The sequence below is a fragment of the Gadus chalcogrammus genome, chromosome 6 (assembly GCF_026213295.1).
Source record: "Gadus chalcogrammus isolate NIFS_2021 chromosome 6, NIFS_Gcha_1.0, whole genome shotgun sequence".
NCBI classification, from domain to species: domain Eukaryota; kingdom Metazoa; phylum Chordata; class Actinopteri; order Gadiformes; family Gadidae; genus Gadus; species Gadus chalcogrammus.
Window position 1 is genome coordinate 6,124,790 of NC_079417.1, and position 19,703 is coordinate 6,144,492.

A 19,703-nucleotide genomic window follows, 5' to 3' on the forward strand; every position below is an offset into this window, starting at 1 on the left:
GAGTTGATCTTCTTTGTATTCCGAGAACATTGTGAGATGATGGTTACTGTCTAAACAGTGAGGCTAATCTACGGCCATGTCCACAACTTCGTATTCTTCTGACCCGCCATCACCGAGGTTAAAAACTCACCTAGAAGAACGTTGGCGGGGAACCATCCTTGAGGTCAGCAGTTGAATCACGCCCAGAGCCCCTATAGTGACGTGTTGTACCGCAGTCTGCATTCATTCGTCAATGAGTCATTTCAACCAGAAACCCACCGACAGCAATGAATGTTTAGTGCAGCCTTAAGATAAGGGGCTCTGTGTGCCTTCATCCGTTTGTCCGTGAAGTGCTCACGTAGGTGTATTGTAGTCACGTGCAGGTATGCGGAGACCTTTCATCGTTACCATGGAAATGCAATGTTCCATCACGACTTAATTGTTTTTACCTCAGAGGACATATTAATGTTGATGTATTGTTATTAACTTTTGGTTTTATCAGTTCTAAACATGCAGTTGATTCAGCCGTCATTAAAAAAATATATTATTTGATTATAAACATTTTGTGCCTATAATATGTTCCACAAAACCCTTGGCTGTCGTTCTGTGGTGGCGTGTCGCGGGGTACAGTCAACGATCGATGGTTTTCCTCAGTTTAAACTCACCGACAGCGTTGAATGTTCCCCGAGAACGCCATGTTTCATTACTCTAACAGGAGTGACTTTGTATATGATCCAAAGCATAAAAAAAGAGGATGATGGAAAATGACTACATTTTTGTAACTTTCTTTCTTCTTCTTTTTTGGAGTTAATTAGCCAGCTAGCTGAATGGCAATGCTGTCGCTGCGTGCACCTGCGCTAGTGTTCAGGAGCTATTTTGAGTCGTTAGCATCTATGATGTCATCAGGACTCCTCCTGGGGGTGATGATGATGATGAGGAGGAGGAGGAGCAGCAGGAGCATGTGATGAGCCATCCTCCATCTCGCCCAGGGTTGGACGACCTTCACCTGAGGGAAACGGGCACACACAAAACACAGGCACACAGAATCGTGAATGAACGAACCAAAACACGTTGGACGGACTAGGTCTACCATCTAGGGCAGTAGAAGCACGCGCCATCGGGTTAGCAGAGCTAAGGCGCGGTGTAGCACACGCTAGGTCTATAGAGCGTGTGCCGCAGTGACAGTAGAGCTTGCACGTGCTACATTACCAGTAGAGTTGGTGCCTCCCGCAGTGGCAATAGAGCTAGCGCGTGCCGCAGTGCTAGTAGTGCTAGCGCGTGCCGCAGTGCTAGTAGTGCTAGCACGTGCCGCAGTGCTAGTGTAGCTAGCTCTTGCCGCAGTGCTAGCACAACCAGTGCGTGCCGCAGTGCCTCAGCCAGGCTCTGCTAAGTGTTCCGGTTACCCCGCGTTGAACTCTGGGCTAACAGCACCGCGCCGCTCTTTGAGGTTTAAAAATAAAATAATAATGCAGTCATGGTTTATTAATGCCCTCTGTACCCTCCTTCTGGCTCGTTGAATTGAGAAGAGGGGGGCTCAGCGCTGTTCTTTATGTCCCCTTTGTTCCGTGAATGTTTTTCAACGTTTGAGTTTTTATGCCGTCGCCGAGATGGGTTAATGTTACAGTTTTTTAATGCTTCAATGCTTCAACTGCTTCCACAAAACGACAAATTAAAAAACCTCTGTTTAGGTTAACAGCAAGCTCTAGTGGTGAAACCAGTATGGTCGAAGGCATTGGCAGTTTCAATCATTGAGTTCTGGAGCCGAGCTGTTGTTGATAATGACAGTTCAGAGACCTGCGTGTTTACTGATAATCTGTCTGCAGTTATCCACGAGCATGAGGTTGTGGGTACTGTCGTTTTCTTTTGAAGCAATTTGGAACACTTTGAGTATAGCAAAGGCATGGCATTTATTCTTGGGATTATTTTTGATTTGCCCAAATCAGCAGTGATGTAACTTGGTTGTCTTTTGTACGGCAATTAATGAATGCATTTTGTGTGGCTGTTAAAGTATAGTGATGAAATATTAATGTGTGAATATGTTGCAAGTTCAAGCAGAGGTACTGAAATAGTTTAGTAAGCAGTGTTGGAAGGACTTGTATGTTTTTGAGTATTCTTTACTTTTTGTCTAACTCAAATCGTGCTGACTGAAAGATGCTAGCTCAAGCTATGATCGTTCAGACCATGCTAACTGGAACATGCTTACTCGAGCTATGCTTGCTCAAAGGGTGCTAACTGGAACATGCTATCTGAGGCTATGCTATATCGTGGGTTGCTTACTGAAACATGCCAACTCAAGCTATGCTAATTCAAAGCGTGCTTCCTGAAAGATGCTCACTCAAAGCGTGCTAACTGAAACCACGCTCTTGCGTGTAAGTTGGGAGTGGCCCTCAGCCTGCCTCAAATATATTTATAAATAGTTGTCTGGATGTCTGGATGTTGTGCAGACAAAATGCAAAACACACAGTCTGCATAGTTAAACCGTCAGAGGGCAACTCACAGAGAGAGAGAGGGATGGAGAGAGAGAGAGGGAGCGAGAGAGCATGTGACAGAGAGAGGCAGAGAGAGAGCGCATGAGGATGGGTGTGCAACAGTGTGAGTGAACTGGTGTGAACTGAGCGTCGTCAGCACATTCCAGAGGTCCGACAATGTAAAAGCACACAGTGTACTCCCCGTCGCCTCGCTCCCGTAGCCGCTCACCAGCGCTCCCAGACGCACCGCTGTAGCCACATAACCCAGCTGGACTTAACCTGGAGCACTCGTTCAACACAGTCCTAGCGGATGTTTAGCAACCGGAATTTATACTAAGCATAGCGTTCACTTAGCATAGCATTTGGAATTCAAAGGTTAAAATGTACCGCTAGCTAAACCAGCAACACAGTTAGAATGCTAACTTTTGAAATGCTATTTTAAAATAATCTGTTTGTAATTTCTTTAGATTCAGTCTTTTAATCATGTTTTATTTTTCTTCAAAAATGGTTGTAGTGTCCCACTTCTGGCCAAGTACGGAAACTTATTTGAGATTTCCTCTCGCATTCACGACACATGCATGTGGTCATAGTGTTAGTCACTGTAAGAATATCAACACCTTACAACTTAAAAAGTGTGTGCTATTCTCCAGACGCTCTTTATACTCTCACACAAATAGTACGGCCAATCAGAATACAGGAGCTACCGAAACAGCGGCCAACCAAAGGACAAGCCCCGGGGCTCCCCAGGAGGAACGTCTTCAGGCTGGGATCAGAGCCAGGTCCTTCTAGAAGCATTCCTCCCCTCTCCACGTGCTCAGCACCATGATGCGAGGCTGATCCGAGGCTCAGGGGCTCCACCGCCAATCTGACCACGAGCCAAAACTACTCATCTGCGATCTCCACCATACCCTCGCCACACACCTGGTCACCAAAACACTCTATCTGACTCCCTCTCTCTCTATCTGACTCCCTCTCTCTCTATCTGACTCCCTCTCTCTCTATCTGACTCCCTCTCTCTATCTGACTCCCTCTCTCTCTATCTGACTCCCTCTCTCTCTATCTGACTCCCTCTCTCTATCTGACTCCCTCTCTCTCTATCTGACTCTCTCTCTATCTGACTCCCTCTCTCTCTATCTGACTCCCTCTCTCTCTATCTGACTCCCTCTCTCTCTATCTGACTCCCTCTCTCTATCTGACTCCCTCTCTCTATCTGACTCCCTCTCTCTCTATCTGACTCTCTCTCTATCTGACTCCCTCTCTCTCTATCTGACTCCCTCTCTCTCTATCTGACTCCCTCTCTCTCTATCTGACTCCCTCTCTCTCTATCTGACTCCCTCTCTCTCTATCTGACTCCCTCTCTCTATCTGACTCCCTCTCTCTATCTGACTCCCTCTCTCTCTCTCTCTCTCTCGCTCACCTTTCGCTGAGTTAAGCGTTGACACTTTTTCACTTTTTCACCCTTTCGCACTTTCAGACTTTTTATTATATATTTTTAAATTTGCAAACGGCGGTATTAACAAAAATCATTTTATGCCGGTGTATCGATTCTAGTCTCGGCTTGCCTTGTCTGGCTGTCTGTTTTTCTGTCTGTCTGGCTGGCTGGCTGTTTCCTTCTAGCGGTTACCTTTGAACCGGAGCGCTGTATTTGATCATGTCACATCAGCCAGGCTCCAGCCTTCTTATCTGCTGAGAGAGAGAGAGAGAGAGAGAGAGAGAGAGAGAGAGATGGGGAGAGAGATATGATGGATATGTCAACCCACTCCTTCCTCCGGCGCAGATCCCTAACAAAGCCAGACGAGAGCTCTCTGTCGTCTGGGTTTATCCTTGATGCTGAGCTCCCTCCTGCATATTTTTCCCCCCCGCTTTCATCTTCCACAGCGCGATGATGCCTGACCCGCAACCTCTTGTTTTTCCTCTGTCTAAACCCGGGTGACAAAACAACAGAAGAAAACCCTCTAAAAACCCACTCCCGGAGACAAAACATTCCGTGTTGTGTTTGACCAACAGTGCTATCCCGCTTGGCGTGGTTTTGTTCAGAAGGTGAAGAAGATGTTCATGCCGTGCCCTGGATCTCCATGAATAATGTATGAGGGAGAGATCATCCTTATCTGTGTCTCAAGCCCTCAGACCGCCCCTGGATCAGCGCAGAGAGAGAGAGAGACCAGGAAAGAGAGGCCTAGTGGGCTATCAGGGATACTCCATGGACCTGGTCTCTGTTAATCGGTTCTAATCAAGGCCACCCTCGTCCCCTCCAATCAGCCGTTGCCGTGGCCATTCGTGACGGTGTTCCGTCGTCGGCATGGTCACGGTCGTGTGTCGTATTGTTCTGCGTCTCGGCACGGCTCTTAGGATGTCCGACACGCCAGGCGGGCACAAATTGAGATGACACCGCACCCAACCCCCCCCAAGCTCCCCCCCACAGCAGGGGTATGCACACGCACGCACGCACACACACACACAAACTCCACGCACACGCAATGTGGGACCTAGTGTGTTTCAGCTCCAATATTGAGTGTTGCATTTAGCCAAAGTAGCTTTTTAGACGAAAGCACGTTGACGCCTTTCCTCATCGACTCAACAGAGCCGCTATCCTCTTCCCCTTCTACAGAACGCCTGCCTGAGGCCCTCTCCCGTCTCGTCATTATCATGGTGTTCCTAACTTATTCAGTGGCGATGAGAACGCACCGCGGTGGAAGGGATAGACTCTGAAGAAGGATGAAGTGCTGGGTGGGTGGGGGGGAAGGGGGGGGGGATCTCATCGTCATGGTAATCCGACTGGGATGATGATCGTCGCCAGGGTAGTTTTTCGACGGCGACGCGGGCGGTGAGGAAGAGTTGTCGAGGCCAGCGCTTTACAGAGTTCTCACAGAGACTTAACCCTCCTCTTCCTCCTGCTCCTCCTCATCCTCCCTTCTCCTCATCCTCCTCCAGAGAGCAGAGGAAAATCTCTGCTGAATTCATGTCGGGTTTCAGAGGCGTTTTTAAACCTCCTCTGGATTAAAGAAGGTAATCTGACAGGCAGAAGATTGTATTAGCCGAGTGTTGGCAGCTCTTTTAATTTCTTCCCCTCTTTGCACCCCCTCTCACCCCTCCTCACCCCTCCTCACCCCTCGCCTCTCCCTCCAACGTGCCTGACCTGATAGATGGCATTACTGTGTTTTGCCATTTTGAATTACTGCAAAAACATCCACTTTCCTCTGTACTAAGCTTTCTCAGACTTACTCTATCTTGCGCTTTTACCCTCTGTCTCTATCTCTCTCTCTCTCCCTCTCTCTCTCTCTCTCTCCCTCTCTCTCACCTCCACCTCCTATCTTTATTTTCCTACGCGTGGCAGCAGTGACAGCATACTTGCAGAGCCAGAGCGATTTATCGCCTGCTAATCCGTGCTGATTATGCTACTTTCCCCCAGCTCTCTTATCTGCTGCTGAGCTCCGGCTCTGGAGCTGCCAATTATCCCTGTGTCCTCCACCAACAGGCCCTCTGTCCACCTCCACCACTAGGCCCTCTGTCCACCTCCACCACCAGGCCCTCTGTCCACCTCCACCACCAGGCCCTCTGTCCACCTCCACCACCAGGCCCTCTGTCCACCTCCACCACTAGGCCCTCTGTCCACCTCCACCATCAGGCCTCTCTGTCCATCTCCACCATCAGGCCTCTCTGTCCACCTCCACCACCAGGCCTCTCTGTCCCAGTGATTATTTGGCTGTTTAAATAGCGAGAGTCATCAGGGTATCTATCTCGACTGCCTAGGTAGACAAATTGGGAATCGAACACTCTACCATTCGGCTTGGATTCAAAGGCTCTCTTGTGTGAGCCAGTATATAGCACCATATAAACCCAATGCCTAAACATGGAACATGGCCAGTGACGGTATGTCTGAACGCATCATGCACGGTCCACCGGCGTCATAATCATGAGAACTACTTGTCCCAGAGGCCATTGCAGGGAGGACACTCGGCAACTAGCAACGTGACAGCACCGCGGCAAGACTTTACATCGTGAGTCACCCTCCCCCATTCCTGCCTAGGGGGGGGATGCAACACACACACACACACACACACACACACACACACACACACACACACACACACACACACACACACACACACACACACACACACACACACACACACACACACACACACACACACACACACACACACTGACACGCACACACACTGACACGCACACCCACACACAGATGGGCTTCGCGCTCAGCTGATGCGACATCATCGGGCAGTCGGGGGAATGGGAAGTGACATCACGGCGATGTGGGTCAGGGCGGCAGACGGGCCGGAGCTCGGGGCGTCCGCTTAATCTGCCGTGTGTCTCGGCCAGACGGGCCCTCTCCCTAATCGACCCTGATATTCACTGAACATAACATCGCCCCCCCCCCCACCCCCCACCCCCCACCCCGCTCCCACCCACGCAATCCCCCCCGCCCCCTCCCTCTTCACCAGCCCCACTCTCTTCAGCAAGCCGGAGAGAGAGCCGTGTGTGCGTGTGCGTGCGTGCGTATATGTGCGTGCGTGCCGTCTTGCCACTCTACTTCATGTCTCATCGTTGTGTGTTCAGAGATTCCCTTTAATGTCAGAGGATCCACGTCCTGTTCCCAGACAGACAGGATGTTTATTTCATTGGTGGGGAGAGGGGGAGTTTGGGGGAGATGGGGAGAGAGAGAGAGAGAGAGAGCGAGTGAGAGCTGAATTCGCCATCTGTCCAGCTCATTTTAAACCAAATATGGCATAATAAAAACCCTTCACCCGATCAAAAGAGTGCTTAAAACTTACAACTGAAGATGGACGGTTTGCACTTCGGCGAGACAAATGACAATTGGTTTAGGAGTCAAAAGAGAAAGAAATTATCATTTTTAATTTCCACAAGTCTGTCACCGTTAGACGACGTCTCCTTGGTTCTTTTTTATATTGCTCTATCTGTTCAGGGTTTCAGCCTGAAGGGTTTATTCCGATTTGGGAGCGTTTAGCGTGGAGTTTATTCCTCTGGTTTCCCTGATTATATGCTCGGGGACATCACGTTGAACTGCTTGTCGTCGCGGGCGCTGGGTTTAACAGGATTTCCACGGGGCGATCTCATCCAACACTCGGAGGGGGTAGATAGAGAGAGGGGGTGGAGAGGGGGCACTGGGAGCAGGGGGGGGGGACAGAGCGCGAGAGAGAGAGAGAGAGAGAGAGAGATGTTTCCAACCGCTCCCTGCTCCGTCTAACAGCTCCGTCAACACCAGCGGGGAGCTGACACGTGGGAAGTGCTCAGTGAAGATCTCTCTCCCAAATGCGTCTCCCTTTTCCCTCCCGGGGTTGCGGAAGGGAGGAGGCGGGACGTGTGGAGGAGGAGGAGGAGGAGGGGGGGGGGGATGGAGCTAGCGAAGAGTAAGGGCTGGTAGAGTGGGGGAGGAGGAGGAGGGGGTGGAGAGGAGGTCGTGGCTAGGAGGAGGAGGAGGAGGAGGGGGAGGAGGGGAAGGAGGAGGAGGAGATGGAAGGAGGTGTTGGAGGGTAGGAGGAGGTGAGTAGAGAAGGAAGAGGAGGAGATGACTGGGGGTGGCAGCTCTAGCACCGTGCAATGCTCCCAGCGCCTCATCAAAGGCAGTCATCTCTGGTCGGGTCTCGGGGCCCCATCCCCCCCCCTGCTCAGAGCACTTCTCTAATCCGGCTCTGCAGTCCCGTCTCCCACCTCCCCACCGCCATCCTCCGCCCTGCTCCACCCACCCCTCCCCCACCCCCACCCCTCCCCCACCCACCCCTCCCCCAACCCTCCTTACCGCTGAAAGAGGGGGATGCGCTTTGTGCTGCTGGGGCTCGCGTCCGACCGCTAAACAAATCCTCATTGTCCCGTTCACGGAGCGATGACAGGGGTGGGGGGGGGAGGGTGTGTGTGGCTATGTGTGTGTGCGTTGGGTCGGTGGTGTGTGTGTGTGTGTGTATGTGTGCGTGCTTGTGGGGTGGGGGGCATTGCTGTCTGGTTTCTATTCAAATCCAGGTACGCTTGCCCTGGGGGGGAGCGATGGGGGTGGGGGGGGGTCGAGGGAGAACGGCCTAGCAAGCCGCCGGGCCTCTCCGGGGACCAAAGTCCGGCCCATGGCGTGGGGGGGGGGGGGGGGGGGGGAGGTCAGAGCCACAGGGCGCCAGGGCCCTAAAGCCAGTCGTGTGTCGATCAACAAGTCACGCGTTCACTCTGGGCTTTTTTTTAAAGGTGCCACGGAGCCCTGTGTCAGCAGTGCGTTACCAAGTGGTTAAGTGTGTGTGTGTGTGTGTGTGTGTGTGTGTGTGTGTGTGTGTGTGTGTGTGTGTGTGTGTGTGTGTGTGTGTGTGTGTGTGTGTGTGTGTGTGTGTGTGTGTGTGTGTGTGTGTGTGTGTGTGTGTGTGTCTAGGGGGGGTGAGGGGGCTGTTGGTTTCTAACCGACCGCGTACTGAATGTGCAGCCCCTTCGCGGTGGCGGTCCGGGCGTTCCAAGTGCAGATGTGTATGGGTCGGTAACAAGACACTACATGTTAAGGCATTTCCCCGGCTGACTCATAATCTCCCGCTCCCCGTCTCAGGCTCGCTCCCGCTCTGCCTTTGTCAGATTGTTGTTTTGTAGGGGGATGCATATAAACACGCACAAACAAAGAAGCCCAGACGTCATCCAAATATGATGTTACACGATATATTTACATATTTTTTACAAGTTATAAATAGCACGTGTTCCCAATGGCAGACGGGTTGGTTTTGAATCGAGGCTTGAGGTGCAGAATTGTTTTATCCTCTCATGAACAATCTTCAAAGCCCGTTTCTGGCGTTCAATCACCACTTTTTTATAGATTTTCTTTTCCTTTTTTTTTTATTCCTTTTATACTACGTACGTGTGTGTAACATTGTGTGTTTGTGTTGGCACAGGGGTCTGGTGTGTGTGTGTGTGTGTGTGTGTGTTCCGATGTTGCGACTCTTTGCCGCACCGTTTGCGGAGGATTAGCGAGGCTTTGGGACAAAAGCAGGGCAGCCCGGGAAAGCGGCGATTGGCCCTACTTCCTGTCGCAAACTCCGGACCCAGTGACCCCCTGCAATGAAGCAGACACACGAGGGAGAGGGACAGACTCTTTCTCTCTTCGTGGAAATCATAGGCTTTCCTTCTTCTTCCTCCTCTTCTGCCGGTCCTGCTATATTTAGCCGCTCCAATACTTCCTGTGACGCCCGCGACTGCTCCACCGCACATATTTCTCCTCAACTTAATTTGACGACGGGGGCCAAAGCCAGCGAGAAACGCTCAGACAGAAGGAGGGTAGGAGTAAGAGAGGGAGAGAGAGAGAGAGAGAGAGAGAGAGAGAATGAGTGGAGGGGGATGGGAGTGAGGTGCAAGGTGAGGTTGAGTGCTCCTACTTGTTTTTTTCTTTTTTCTTTTTTTTTTCTTCTTTAAAGAGGTGGTTTTGAAGGGAACCCTCTGACCCCCCCCGGCCGTCAGGCGCCCCTCCCCGCAGCTAGCGCTGAGGGTAGTAGTAGTAGTTGGGGGGGGGGGGGGGGTTAGCGCTGCGCGAGGTGTAGGGGCAGCTAGCGTGGGGGGGCTAGCGCGGGCAGGGGGGGGCTTGTGTGCGCGTTGGTAGCAGCTGGTTGACCTGGCCTCCAGTCGGCCCGCTAATAGCTGACCTGCCCCTGTCTGGGAGAGTCGCTTTGTCTGCTGTCTGGCTCAGTTCCTCCCATGCAAACATGGCTACCGGCAACCGCAGGCTGCATTCCCACAGAGAACACGCACACACGCACACACATGCGCACACGCTGGTGCACGCGCTCCTTTTCACACTTTCGCAAACTTTGTCCGATGCTCACAATGTGTCTGTGTCTCTCACTCTTTTCCCCCTCTTTCTCACACACGCGCGCACACACACACACACACACACACACACACACACACACACACACACACACACACACACACACACACACACACACACACACACACACACACACACACACACACACACACACACACACACACACACACAGAGACACACACACAGACACACACTTCCCTTTCAGATCCTACACACTGATCCTCTTGTGGAGAAGACTTGGTACACTTTGTTCCGAAAACTTGAGCGTTCAAACACCACGTAGCACGCACACCATTAAACAATCCTCCACCACAACCTCCATTTGCTCACGTGTTTCCCCTCGCTGCTGTTTGTCTGGGGCTTGGGTTACTTTTCCCTTTGAATGTTTTTTTTTGTTTTCATTACAGCCTGCCATCCCGGTTAAGCGAATAAATGTGCCATGTAATCAGAGCCCCCGGAAAATCTAGTTTTCCCACCAGAGTCTTGAATTGGGAAAAAAGTGTGTGTGTGTGCGAGTCCGTTTAAACGACGAGACGAGACGAGGAGCAGACCGAAGCATCAGAGCTGGCCCAGTTGGCAGGAGAGTTGACACGTTTACACAACACGCATATTTGGAATTCATGAACATACCAGAATTATTCCCTCATGGTCAGTCACTCATTATACAAGAAGTGCATGCAACAAGAATGAGTTCCCTGGAGTAAAACGCTTACCTCAACTGCCGAGCGCTTTCAGTTCTTCTTTCAGTCGGGGCGGAAGAGTGGAGTGTGAGAAAACAACTTCATCAGCAAAAAAAGAGGAAAAACAAAGCATAACGCAGAAAAAAAACAAAATTCTTCCATGCGTGAGATGAACTTCGTGCCCCGTGGTGGCCGGTATCTGCTGGAATGGGATCAATGTGTGCTTCTCTGTCTCTCTCTCTGTCACTGTCTCTCTCGCTCTCTCTCTCTCTCTCACTCGGTCTGGTTGTCTATGGAGCTCTCTCTTCTCCCGCTTCGCTCTCTGTCTGTCCCCCCCCCCCCCTTTCCCTGCTTCTGCTCCTCTCTCTCCTCTCTCTCTCTCTCCTCCTCTCTCCTCTCTCTTCATTCTCACTTGTGCATAGATAAACAAACATTCCCACACAGGCACTCCACACCCAACCACAAGCGCACGCAGATGCAGGCATGCACGCACTAACACACACATATACATACATACACACACCCACATATACACACTCTGAGAGGGACTAGCCAGACAAAGTAGCCGGCCACTAACTTATTGAACTGCTCCACATTTTCCCTGCGTGCCCTTTATATGAGCCGCTTGACAGACAGGATCCCACCTTGTCATGTGCCGCACTCGGGGCCACCTGATTGGCTGATTCTGCAAGAGCCCGTGGCTAGAGCTCGCTGATTGGTGGAAACCTTGGGCCATTGAAAGCAGAACTGCCCTCATTTGAATGGTGGGCTTTGGGGGCGGGGCTAACAGACGGCTGACAGACGGAGGAGAGAGAAGAGAAATAACATTTCTGGAGTTTTTGGCACCGCATCTGAACACAACATATTTATTATTATTCATTGATATTTATTATTCATCATTATTATTCATTACTTCCCCAATAAATCACCATTTTAAAATAGTCATTATCATTTGAGATTTGACTTGTCTTTTGAAATGAAACATGCTCAGGAAGGATTATTAACAAAAAAATTGAATAATCCCTTAATATTAAATTATTGTCAGGTTAGTATTATTTGATGCTTTATAATTGTATGTACAACTAAAATATGACAGAGTAGCCCTCAGAAACTGCTTTTCTCTCTGGCCTTATCAGGTTTTCTGTGCCACAATAAAAAAATAGTGTAGATATAATACATTGTGTGTGTGTGTGTGTGTGTGTGTGTGTGTGTGTGTGTGTGTGTGTGTTTGTGTGTGTGTGTGTGCGTGTGGTCACGTGTGTGCGTTTTTTGTCCCGGGTCTGTGTGTGCATGCGTGCGTTCGTGAATGTGTGTGCAGTTGTCCATGTGCGAATGTACACGCTTACCATATCTTATCCCGCTTCCCTGCACTGCCCCCCTCTCTACCCCCCCTCTCTCCCTGGGCCATGACGACGACAGCGGGGGTAGGGGTTGTGTGGTGCTGAGGGTGGGGCGGGGGTGGAGATGCCTGGAGCTCAGCCAAGTGCTTTCATTCACACCTGATTAGATCACAGCGACCCGGATAGCATCGCCGCACGCTCAGCCCCCCCCCCTCCGACCCCACCCCCACACGCACGCTTTTGGTCTCAAAATTACCTCGCTCAGCCACGCACTTCATCCAGCGTTTGGTTCAAGCGCTGACGTTTTAAAGCATCAGGATGTCTGTACGCGTTCGAAACCCTCGGTGGTAAAAAAAAAAGCCGCGTGTCGCTTCCACTGCCGTCTCCAGTCAGTTAACTCGGAGCTGGGGTTCCTCCTGGCGCTGCTGTTACTGGGGCTACTGATGCTAAGAGAGCATGTCGGCCTCTTCTACTGAGGCCGCGTCCTTACCGCAGTCGCTGTTATCCAACGCCTTTTTGCAGAGGTTAAGGAGGCAACGTGCACTAGACGTTGGGGTAAGGGTTTGGGCATGGAGCCTTTTGGGCTGGGAGTTGAACACGCTAACCACTCGGTCTCTTATGACCCTGTCTACCGCTATAACGTCTAGAGAACATGGTTTGGGTGACGTTGACGTCTTCATTTAAACATGGACTACATGAGCTGGTGTGTCGACAAAGTAAAGGCTTCTACTCTAATGTTCTCTGGATTCCTATCAATAACCTATCGCATGGTTGTGTATTGTCCTACAATGTTGTGGGACAATTGTAGCGACGTTACTGTGGCTCACAGAAGGCTGCAGGTTGAAGTTACTTTTCGTCCACAGTGTGCTACGAACCTGATTCGTAATAGGTATTTATAAAATTGACATTGAGGGAATTACATCTGTTTAAGACATTCATTATTTGGTTAAACACTTTTATACAAAGTGACAAGTGACCGAAGGGATGTTGTTCAGAAGCAGGTGGGGGTTGGTTTGAGGGGGATGCCGTCAGGAATTATGCCAACGTTGTCGGACTTACAAGCTACCATTACTCTGTCCCTTATCCCCCTGATCTAATCTACAGTATTTGAAGAATAATCTTCTACATGCAAAGATCCACATACAAACAACCCAATAACGGGGCCGGCTGCCCTGGAGGCGCGGGCATCCAGGTAATCAGGTTTGTTGGGGGGTCCACGAGCAGCCCATGACTACAGCCCCGCCCACCCCACTGCTGGGGTGCCAGACTCCCTGTTCGGGTACCACACCCCTTGGCAGCGTACCTAGCTCCGATCAGATCAGATGCTGATGAAAGCAAAAGACAATTTCACCGGCCCGCGAGCTACTCTCGCTCACCACACCACCTCCTCCTCCTCTTCTTCATCACCTCTCGCACCGTCACGCCTCGACGTAAACCTCCTGTGTTGTTCGACACGGAGATACCGCGGGAAAACGTCGTCCCGAACCCGGAGGTCTTATTTAGTGTTTATTTTTCTCGAAACGCGGCCCTTTGTAATGCTAATGCCCGCTTAGCGATAGCATCTCCATCGTCACGCTGAGACCTCGCCCGCACATGTTCCCGCTGTCAGCCCTGTGGGGTTGGGGCAGAGTATGTAGGGCATGGGGGATGCGGAGGGGGGGGTAGAAAATCAGTCCCTTGACCCGTTCTCAATGCTGAACAAACGCATCGCCCTTCACCAGCAGGGTCTGCCCCCCTTGTGCCCCCCGTTGCCCCCCTGAGTCCGGATGGGATGCACTGATCCCGGACACCTGCGCTGCGTTGCCAGCCTGGCCATCAAGACCACAGTCATCGTGTGCCCCCCCCCCCCCCCACATGCTTTATAACGCGAGGCCACACACTCTGGTCGCTTCTGGTGGGAGCTTACAACCTTGTTGATGGAAGAGCTCGAAAAAACCGAGGGATAATATTCACCGGAATTCTCTTAATGTCAACCACCGGATAAAACGGTCCAGGAATGGGTTACAATGTGCTTATCGCCGTTAGTTAACCAAAGTTACACGTTTGTCCTACTTCTTTTTGCACGCCGCAAGCCTTCCAAACAAGCCGTTCGCGCCGCACGTCACCGCGCCCCGATTCAAAGTCAACGGGGTGGGTTATTAATCGTGTGGCATGGCGTTTCAATGGTACCGCGCTGTCATGGAGGGATGCGGAGGTGGGAGCCGGCCCAGATCCCGGCCCCGAGGAATCCCGTGGCGGTGGGATTGGACCTGGGGGCGGCGGGGGGGGGGGGGGGGCCAGTGATCACTGGGGTCGACCAACCACCGCGAGCCCAGGAGGACTTTACCCCCTTAGCAGATCTGAGCAGTCATCATGCCGGATCTGGGCCACTCAGGGAAAACTAGGTCACTGTGCTGGGCTGTCACTCGTGTGTGTGTGTGTGTGTGTGTGTATATATGAGTGTTTAGTGTGCACATCCATGCACAAGTAACATCCAGGACCGTGTGCATTTGTACGTGTAGAAAAATAAATAATAGCGAAAGTAGGACTTTTACGTAAGAGTGGGCAAGGCGCTTCTGTTATGCAGCTCTGCAGTTATTCCCGCTGACTGCAGTACTACCCCCTCAACCAACATCGCCCCCCCCCCCCCCCCCCCCCCCCCCCTCTCCCCCACAATGAAAGGGGGAGAAAGAGAGAGGCAGGGGAGGCAGGGATGAGACTCCCTCAGTTCAGATCTGTGTGAAGGCTGGGCAGGCAGGAGAGTATTATCAGCCAATGAGCAGAGAGGGAGAGATTAGATGCATGGAGCCTTTGAAGTGTGTTTTCCAACCATTGTACGCCGGCAAATTCCATCAAGTGTTGCGTGGCGCTTCGATAAGCGGCGTGGCGCGTGAATGCCGCAGCATTAAGAAGCCGAAGCAGAATAAGAAAGCCGGCGTTTGAGCAGCGAGATGAAACGCTGCCGAGCTTGGGCGAGTGGAAAATATCCCACCTCATTTCGCCTCTGTCATTCATAAGTGTTTCGTTGGAAATCCACGGATGCTGAAATCAGAATGCACACAGGGTGCCTTTAAACTAATGTGAGGCGTGTGGATTATGGTTCTTTGTGAAACGCATGAAATGAAAGAAGAAAATAAAACGAGGTATCTGCTCTTTCTTTCACCCCCAGCGACGCACACACCGTACCTACCGCGGCGAAACCAAACACCGCCGGTTTAAACTGTTGGGATTATTTGATCCTTTTTATTCTATTCACAATGAAGCACCTCCTGACTCAGGCCAGCGACGGTCCAAACTGCTTACTGGAGGACGGCTTAGGTTGAAATGTCTCTCGGGGGGAAGCGGAAGGTGTCCGGCTTTCTCCAGGTTTTTGAGCTGAGCGGGGGAATGTTTTCCGTCTGAGGTTGACCGTTGACTTTGATCTCGCTGCCCCGGCGTCGTCTTCCTCTCTCTTCCACTTTGACCTTCACCTCTGCGGTGGTGGTAGGGGGAGGTCAGGTGGTGAAGGGGGGTTGGGAGACGGGCTTTATCTTTGTTTAATGCCCCCCCCCCCCCTGTGTGTGTGTGTGTGTGTGTGTGTGTGTGTGTGTGTGTGTGTGTGTGTGTGTGTGTGTGTGTGTGTGTGTGTGTGTGTGTGTGTGTGTGTGTGTGTGTGTGTGTGTGTGTGTGTGTGTGCGCGCGACCCCATAATGCCATTAGCTAGACGCTCCCATTCTTCCTTGACAGGTAGCATAACACAGCCTTGTTGCCAACAACTTAAATATGTCTTACTTAGAACACAAATCGCTACATCCCCTTGAATTATCAGACGCTTCAAACTACTATCAAACAGACCATGATATGAGATAAAATATGACCCAATGTAAATCTACCATAATTTTACATAAATAAAACTGAAAGCCAGAGGTGGTTTTCTGGCTTTTAGCCGCTCCGATATTGATCGCCTACTGTGGTTCAAAAGTAGCCTTCACTTGTTGATGCGGTTTCGGATAAAAGAATCTCCGTGATTCCTTCCAAATGTTCCAAAGTGGAACCGTCTCATCCTTGGGGTGTTCCGCACAGTCCCGCCCTGTGTGGTTTCACAGAGACCTCTGCTCAGAGTTCTCTGTTCTTTGTCCCCCTACCCATCCGCCCCTGTGTCCCACCCTATGGTTCCCACCCTATGGTTACCACCCCACCCCGCCAGTGAATTATTGAGCTGTTTCGGGGGAAGCCTTCCCCCTGAGGGGCCGGGGGATATTTTTAGCACTGGAGGCTCCGGGTGGAGGTCTGGGGGGAGAGGGGGACCCCTTTTCTCCTTTTTCTAGCTCAGCTGATGCTCCCCCAATTCTTCACCAACTGCTGAGAATCCTCCTCCTCCTCCTCTTCTCATACATCACTGGATCGGTCTCTTGTTACCTTAAAGATGATAGGATACGATGTAATTTATTAATCCCAGACTGGAGATGTGGCTGTTCTTCAGGAAATCGAAAGAGTTAAAACTGAATAAGCACTCCATAACCTAATGTAGTATCATGGGTAACAACCTATTGAGGGAGAATAAGGGATTTGTGACGACTTTGTGAGAAGATTTCAAGAGCTCTAGGGAGCCTGTCTTTATGTCCCATAATCCAGTCGTTGTCATGGAGACAGCTGTGGAGACAGTATCCTAGATTCTGACCTCCATCTTGTTTCCCTCTATGAGCCCATGCAGGGAAGCCTATAGGTATGGCGGACATGTTTTGTGTTTTGATGCAGAGTTATGGTGACAGCGTGCGTGCGTGTGTGCCCACGCTCTCCCTGAGAATAATTAGTCTGATGCGTTGATAAGCGATAATGCACGCCACAAGGTATAATGGTGCTTGCATAGAATCTCCTTTGTGGTTGTAGGGTACCCAAAGTGTCATGCTACCTCCATGCCTCTCCCACACTCCTCTAACATGGTTCTCTGGAGCGCACGGCATGTATAATTCAAACGTCTCCATAATTCAGCTTTTGTACCAAATACCCACTTCTTACATCTTCCTCCTCTTTGTGTGTGTGTGTGTGTGTGTGTGTGTGTGTGTGTGTGTGTGTGTGTGTGTGTGTGTGTGTGTGTGTGTGTGTGTGTGTGTGTGTGTGTGTGTGTGTGTGTGTGTGTGTGTGTGTGTGTGTGTGTGTGTGTGTCCGGGCTGATCTGATGCTCTGTGACATATTCAGTCTAATTTGTAGCCTACAGATGCTAACAGCTGTGGCCTATTTTGTTGTGGTTTATTCCGGTTTGTTCCGGTGATGTCATCGCTTCTGCATGACTCGCTGGTCAGTGTTAGCCAGGGCGATGTCAGCAAGCTACAGATCTGTTGTGCTCTATATCGACACGGCAATTATAAATCTCTATTCATGTATCTTTTCATCTATTTCTTCATCTGTGCTGGTCTACCTGTTCAGGGAGAGCTCTGGCTAGAATTCCCTTCACGTTACAAGATTATTTGTACCAATTGCTAAACGGAAATATTTGTGCAATTCAGAACCACAATAGTTGATTGTATTATTGTAACTAGCCGCTGAGTTTCACTTCCTTTGGAATAGTAAACCATAATGTAGAGACATAGACACAACACCTGCACTGTGGGTAGTGAGTTGGTTGGACCGTGACACAAACATACCAGAGATGCTACACGCACGCACATAGCCGTGCACGACCCACAAACACACCTGTCCACGTACACAAACGCGCACACATCTGTGCACATACACACACATACCTACCTGTGTTCTGCGGTTAAACAGGCCCAGACAAGTCAAAGAAAGCATCGACTCGGCGGGCAGACATAACATCGGCCACGTCACAAAACCCAAAAGAAACCTTTGCAATTATCTACCTTCACAATTTAATATCCCTACATCATGTTGTCCTTGATTTCCTTTGGGTGGTTGTTTGTTGAATGTTGTTAACTTTGCTGTTGACTGATGAGTTTTCTTGTTGTTTTTCTTCACAGATGCCATCAATGACAGCCAGCTTGGTGAGTACATTCCATTCCGAGTATTACTATTCCCCCAACTGGATTCCAAGTACTTTGATCAGCCAATCACGGAATAACTGTTTTTAAAATGCTTTTCCTTAATGGCACATCAAAAATACAAAAAAAATCCCAAAGTTTGGTATCTTGTTCTAGTTGTTTTAATTTGAGTTTTGTCATCCAATAGTTGCAGCAGTCATCTCCTTTATTCGGAAATTGGTTGTTATATCAGCATATCCCTAACCACAAATCGTATCAGACTCGTAGTAGATCTGTATAGGAGTCGGTCTGTACTCCCCCTACCCAACGAGGTGGTGGCGGTCGGTGAATGGGATGGTTCAGTCTTATGCAGGGGGCTGCCGAGGCGGTTCCACATGGGCTTCTCAAACTGGAGCCCTGGGTTCCAGCTGGCTGCCTTGTTCGTGGCGATACGGCTGCCAACTAGAGGTTCCTAAACGGTACTTAGGACCAAACAGATGCCTGGCGAGTTAGTGTGTCAGTGTGCCAGCTGGCCTGTGTCTAAAAACAATGCGCAAAATCCTGAAACTATCGGGAGGGAGGTCGTTTTAGGATTTCGGAAATTGTTTTTTAAGGTTTATTTGTACCCGTCAGTTTGTGTTTAACTGGATCGGGGAGATTATTTTGTGCGTGATTGATTGTTTCCCAGCTTGAATCTCGTCGTGTGCGAGGCAACCGTTGTCCCAGTTGCCGGTTCGCTTTAGTCTGCTAGCGTACACAGACCTACAGTAGTCCTCCTCTCCACCCCCGATCACCTTCAGAATACGACCGGTGACTCCCCCACCCACCACACCACCCTGATTAGACGTCTCGCTCGGTTGTAATGACAGAATTGTGTTCCTGTTGGTTCCTGCTGCTGCTGCTGCAGAGAGTATAGCCTAATGGTAGCGTTAGGCTAATGGTAGCGTCAGCCTACGCAGTGTGTCATTAGCACGTCTCTTCTAGCGTAGCTTAGCGTGCAGCTAAGACTGTCATTCCACCGCGGGGGTGAAATCACAGGGCACTGGCGGCTTGACAGTCACACCGGTGCCGATGATTCCCGCCTTCTCCCCGCCTGCGCTTAACATCCTCAGGCTAACTAGCAGCCATATTAACATCCTCAGGCTAACCAGCAGCTATATTAACATTCTCAGGCTAACAAGCATCTATATTAACATCCTCAACCTAACAAGCAGCTATATAATATCATCAGGCTAGCTAGGGGCAATATTAACATCCTCAGGCTTTCTATCCTTTAGGATAACTAGCCACTATATTAACAATCCCCAGTCAAGCCAGCCTCTATGTTAGCATAATTTAGGCTAACCAGCAGTTCAATTAACATCTCCATTCTGACTGGCGGTCAACAGGCAGCAATCTTAACATCCCCAGTGTAACTAGAGGCTCACAAGCAGCCTTTTTTCCACCACAAATCGAACGAGCCGCTATGTTGGGATGGAGGT

The 19,703-nt window shown here is 50.4% G+C and overlaps 1 protein-coding gene across 1 annotated transcript in view; it reads left to right on the forward strand.

The window, feature by feature from the left end:
* The window catches only part of nr6a1a (nuclear receptor subfamily 6, group A, member 1a), a 71,070-nt gene that overhangs the window by 21,421 nt on the left and 29,946 nt on the right, over nt 1–19,703 (forward strand). Inside the window, exon 3 of the mRNA XM_056591492.1 lies at nt 18,223–18,246. Within this exon, the coding sequence (XP_056447467.1) occupies nt 18,223–18,246 (24 nt within the window). The remainder of the gene's footprint in view (nt 1–18,222; nt 18,247–19,703) is intronic.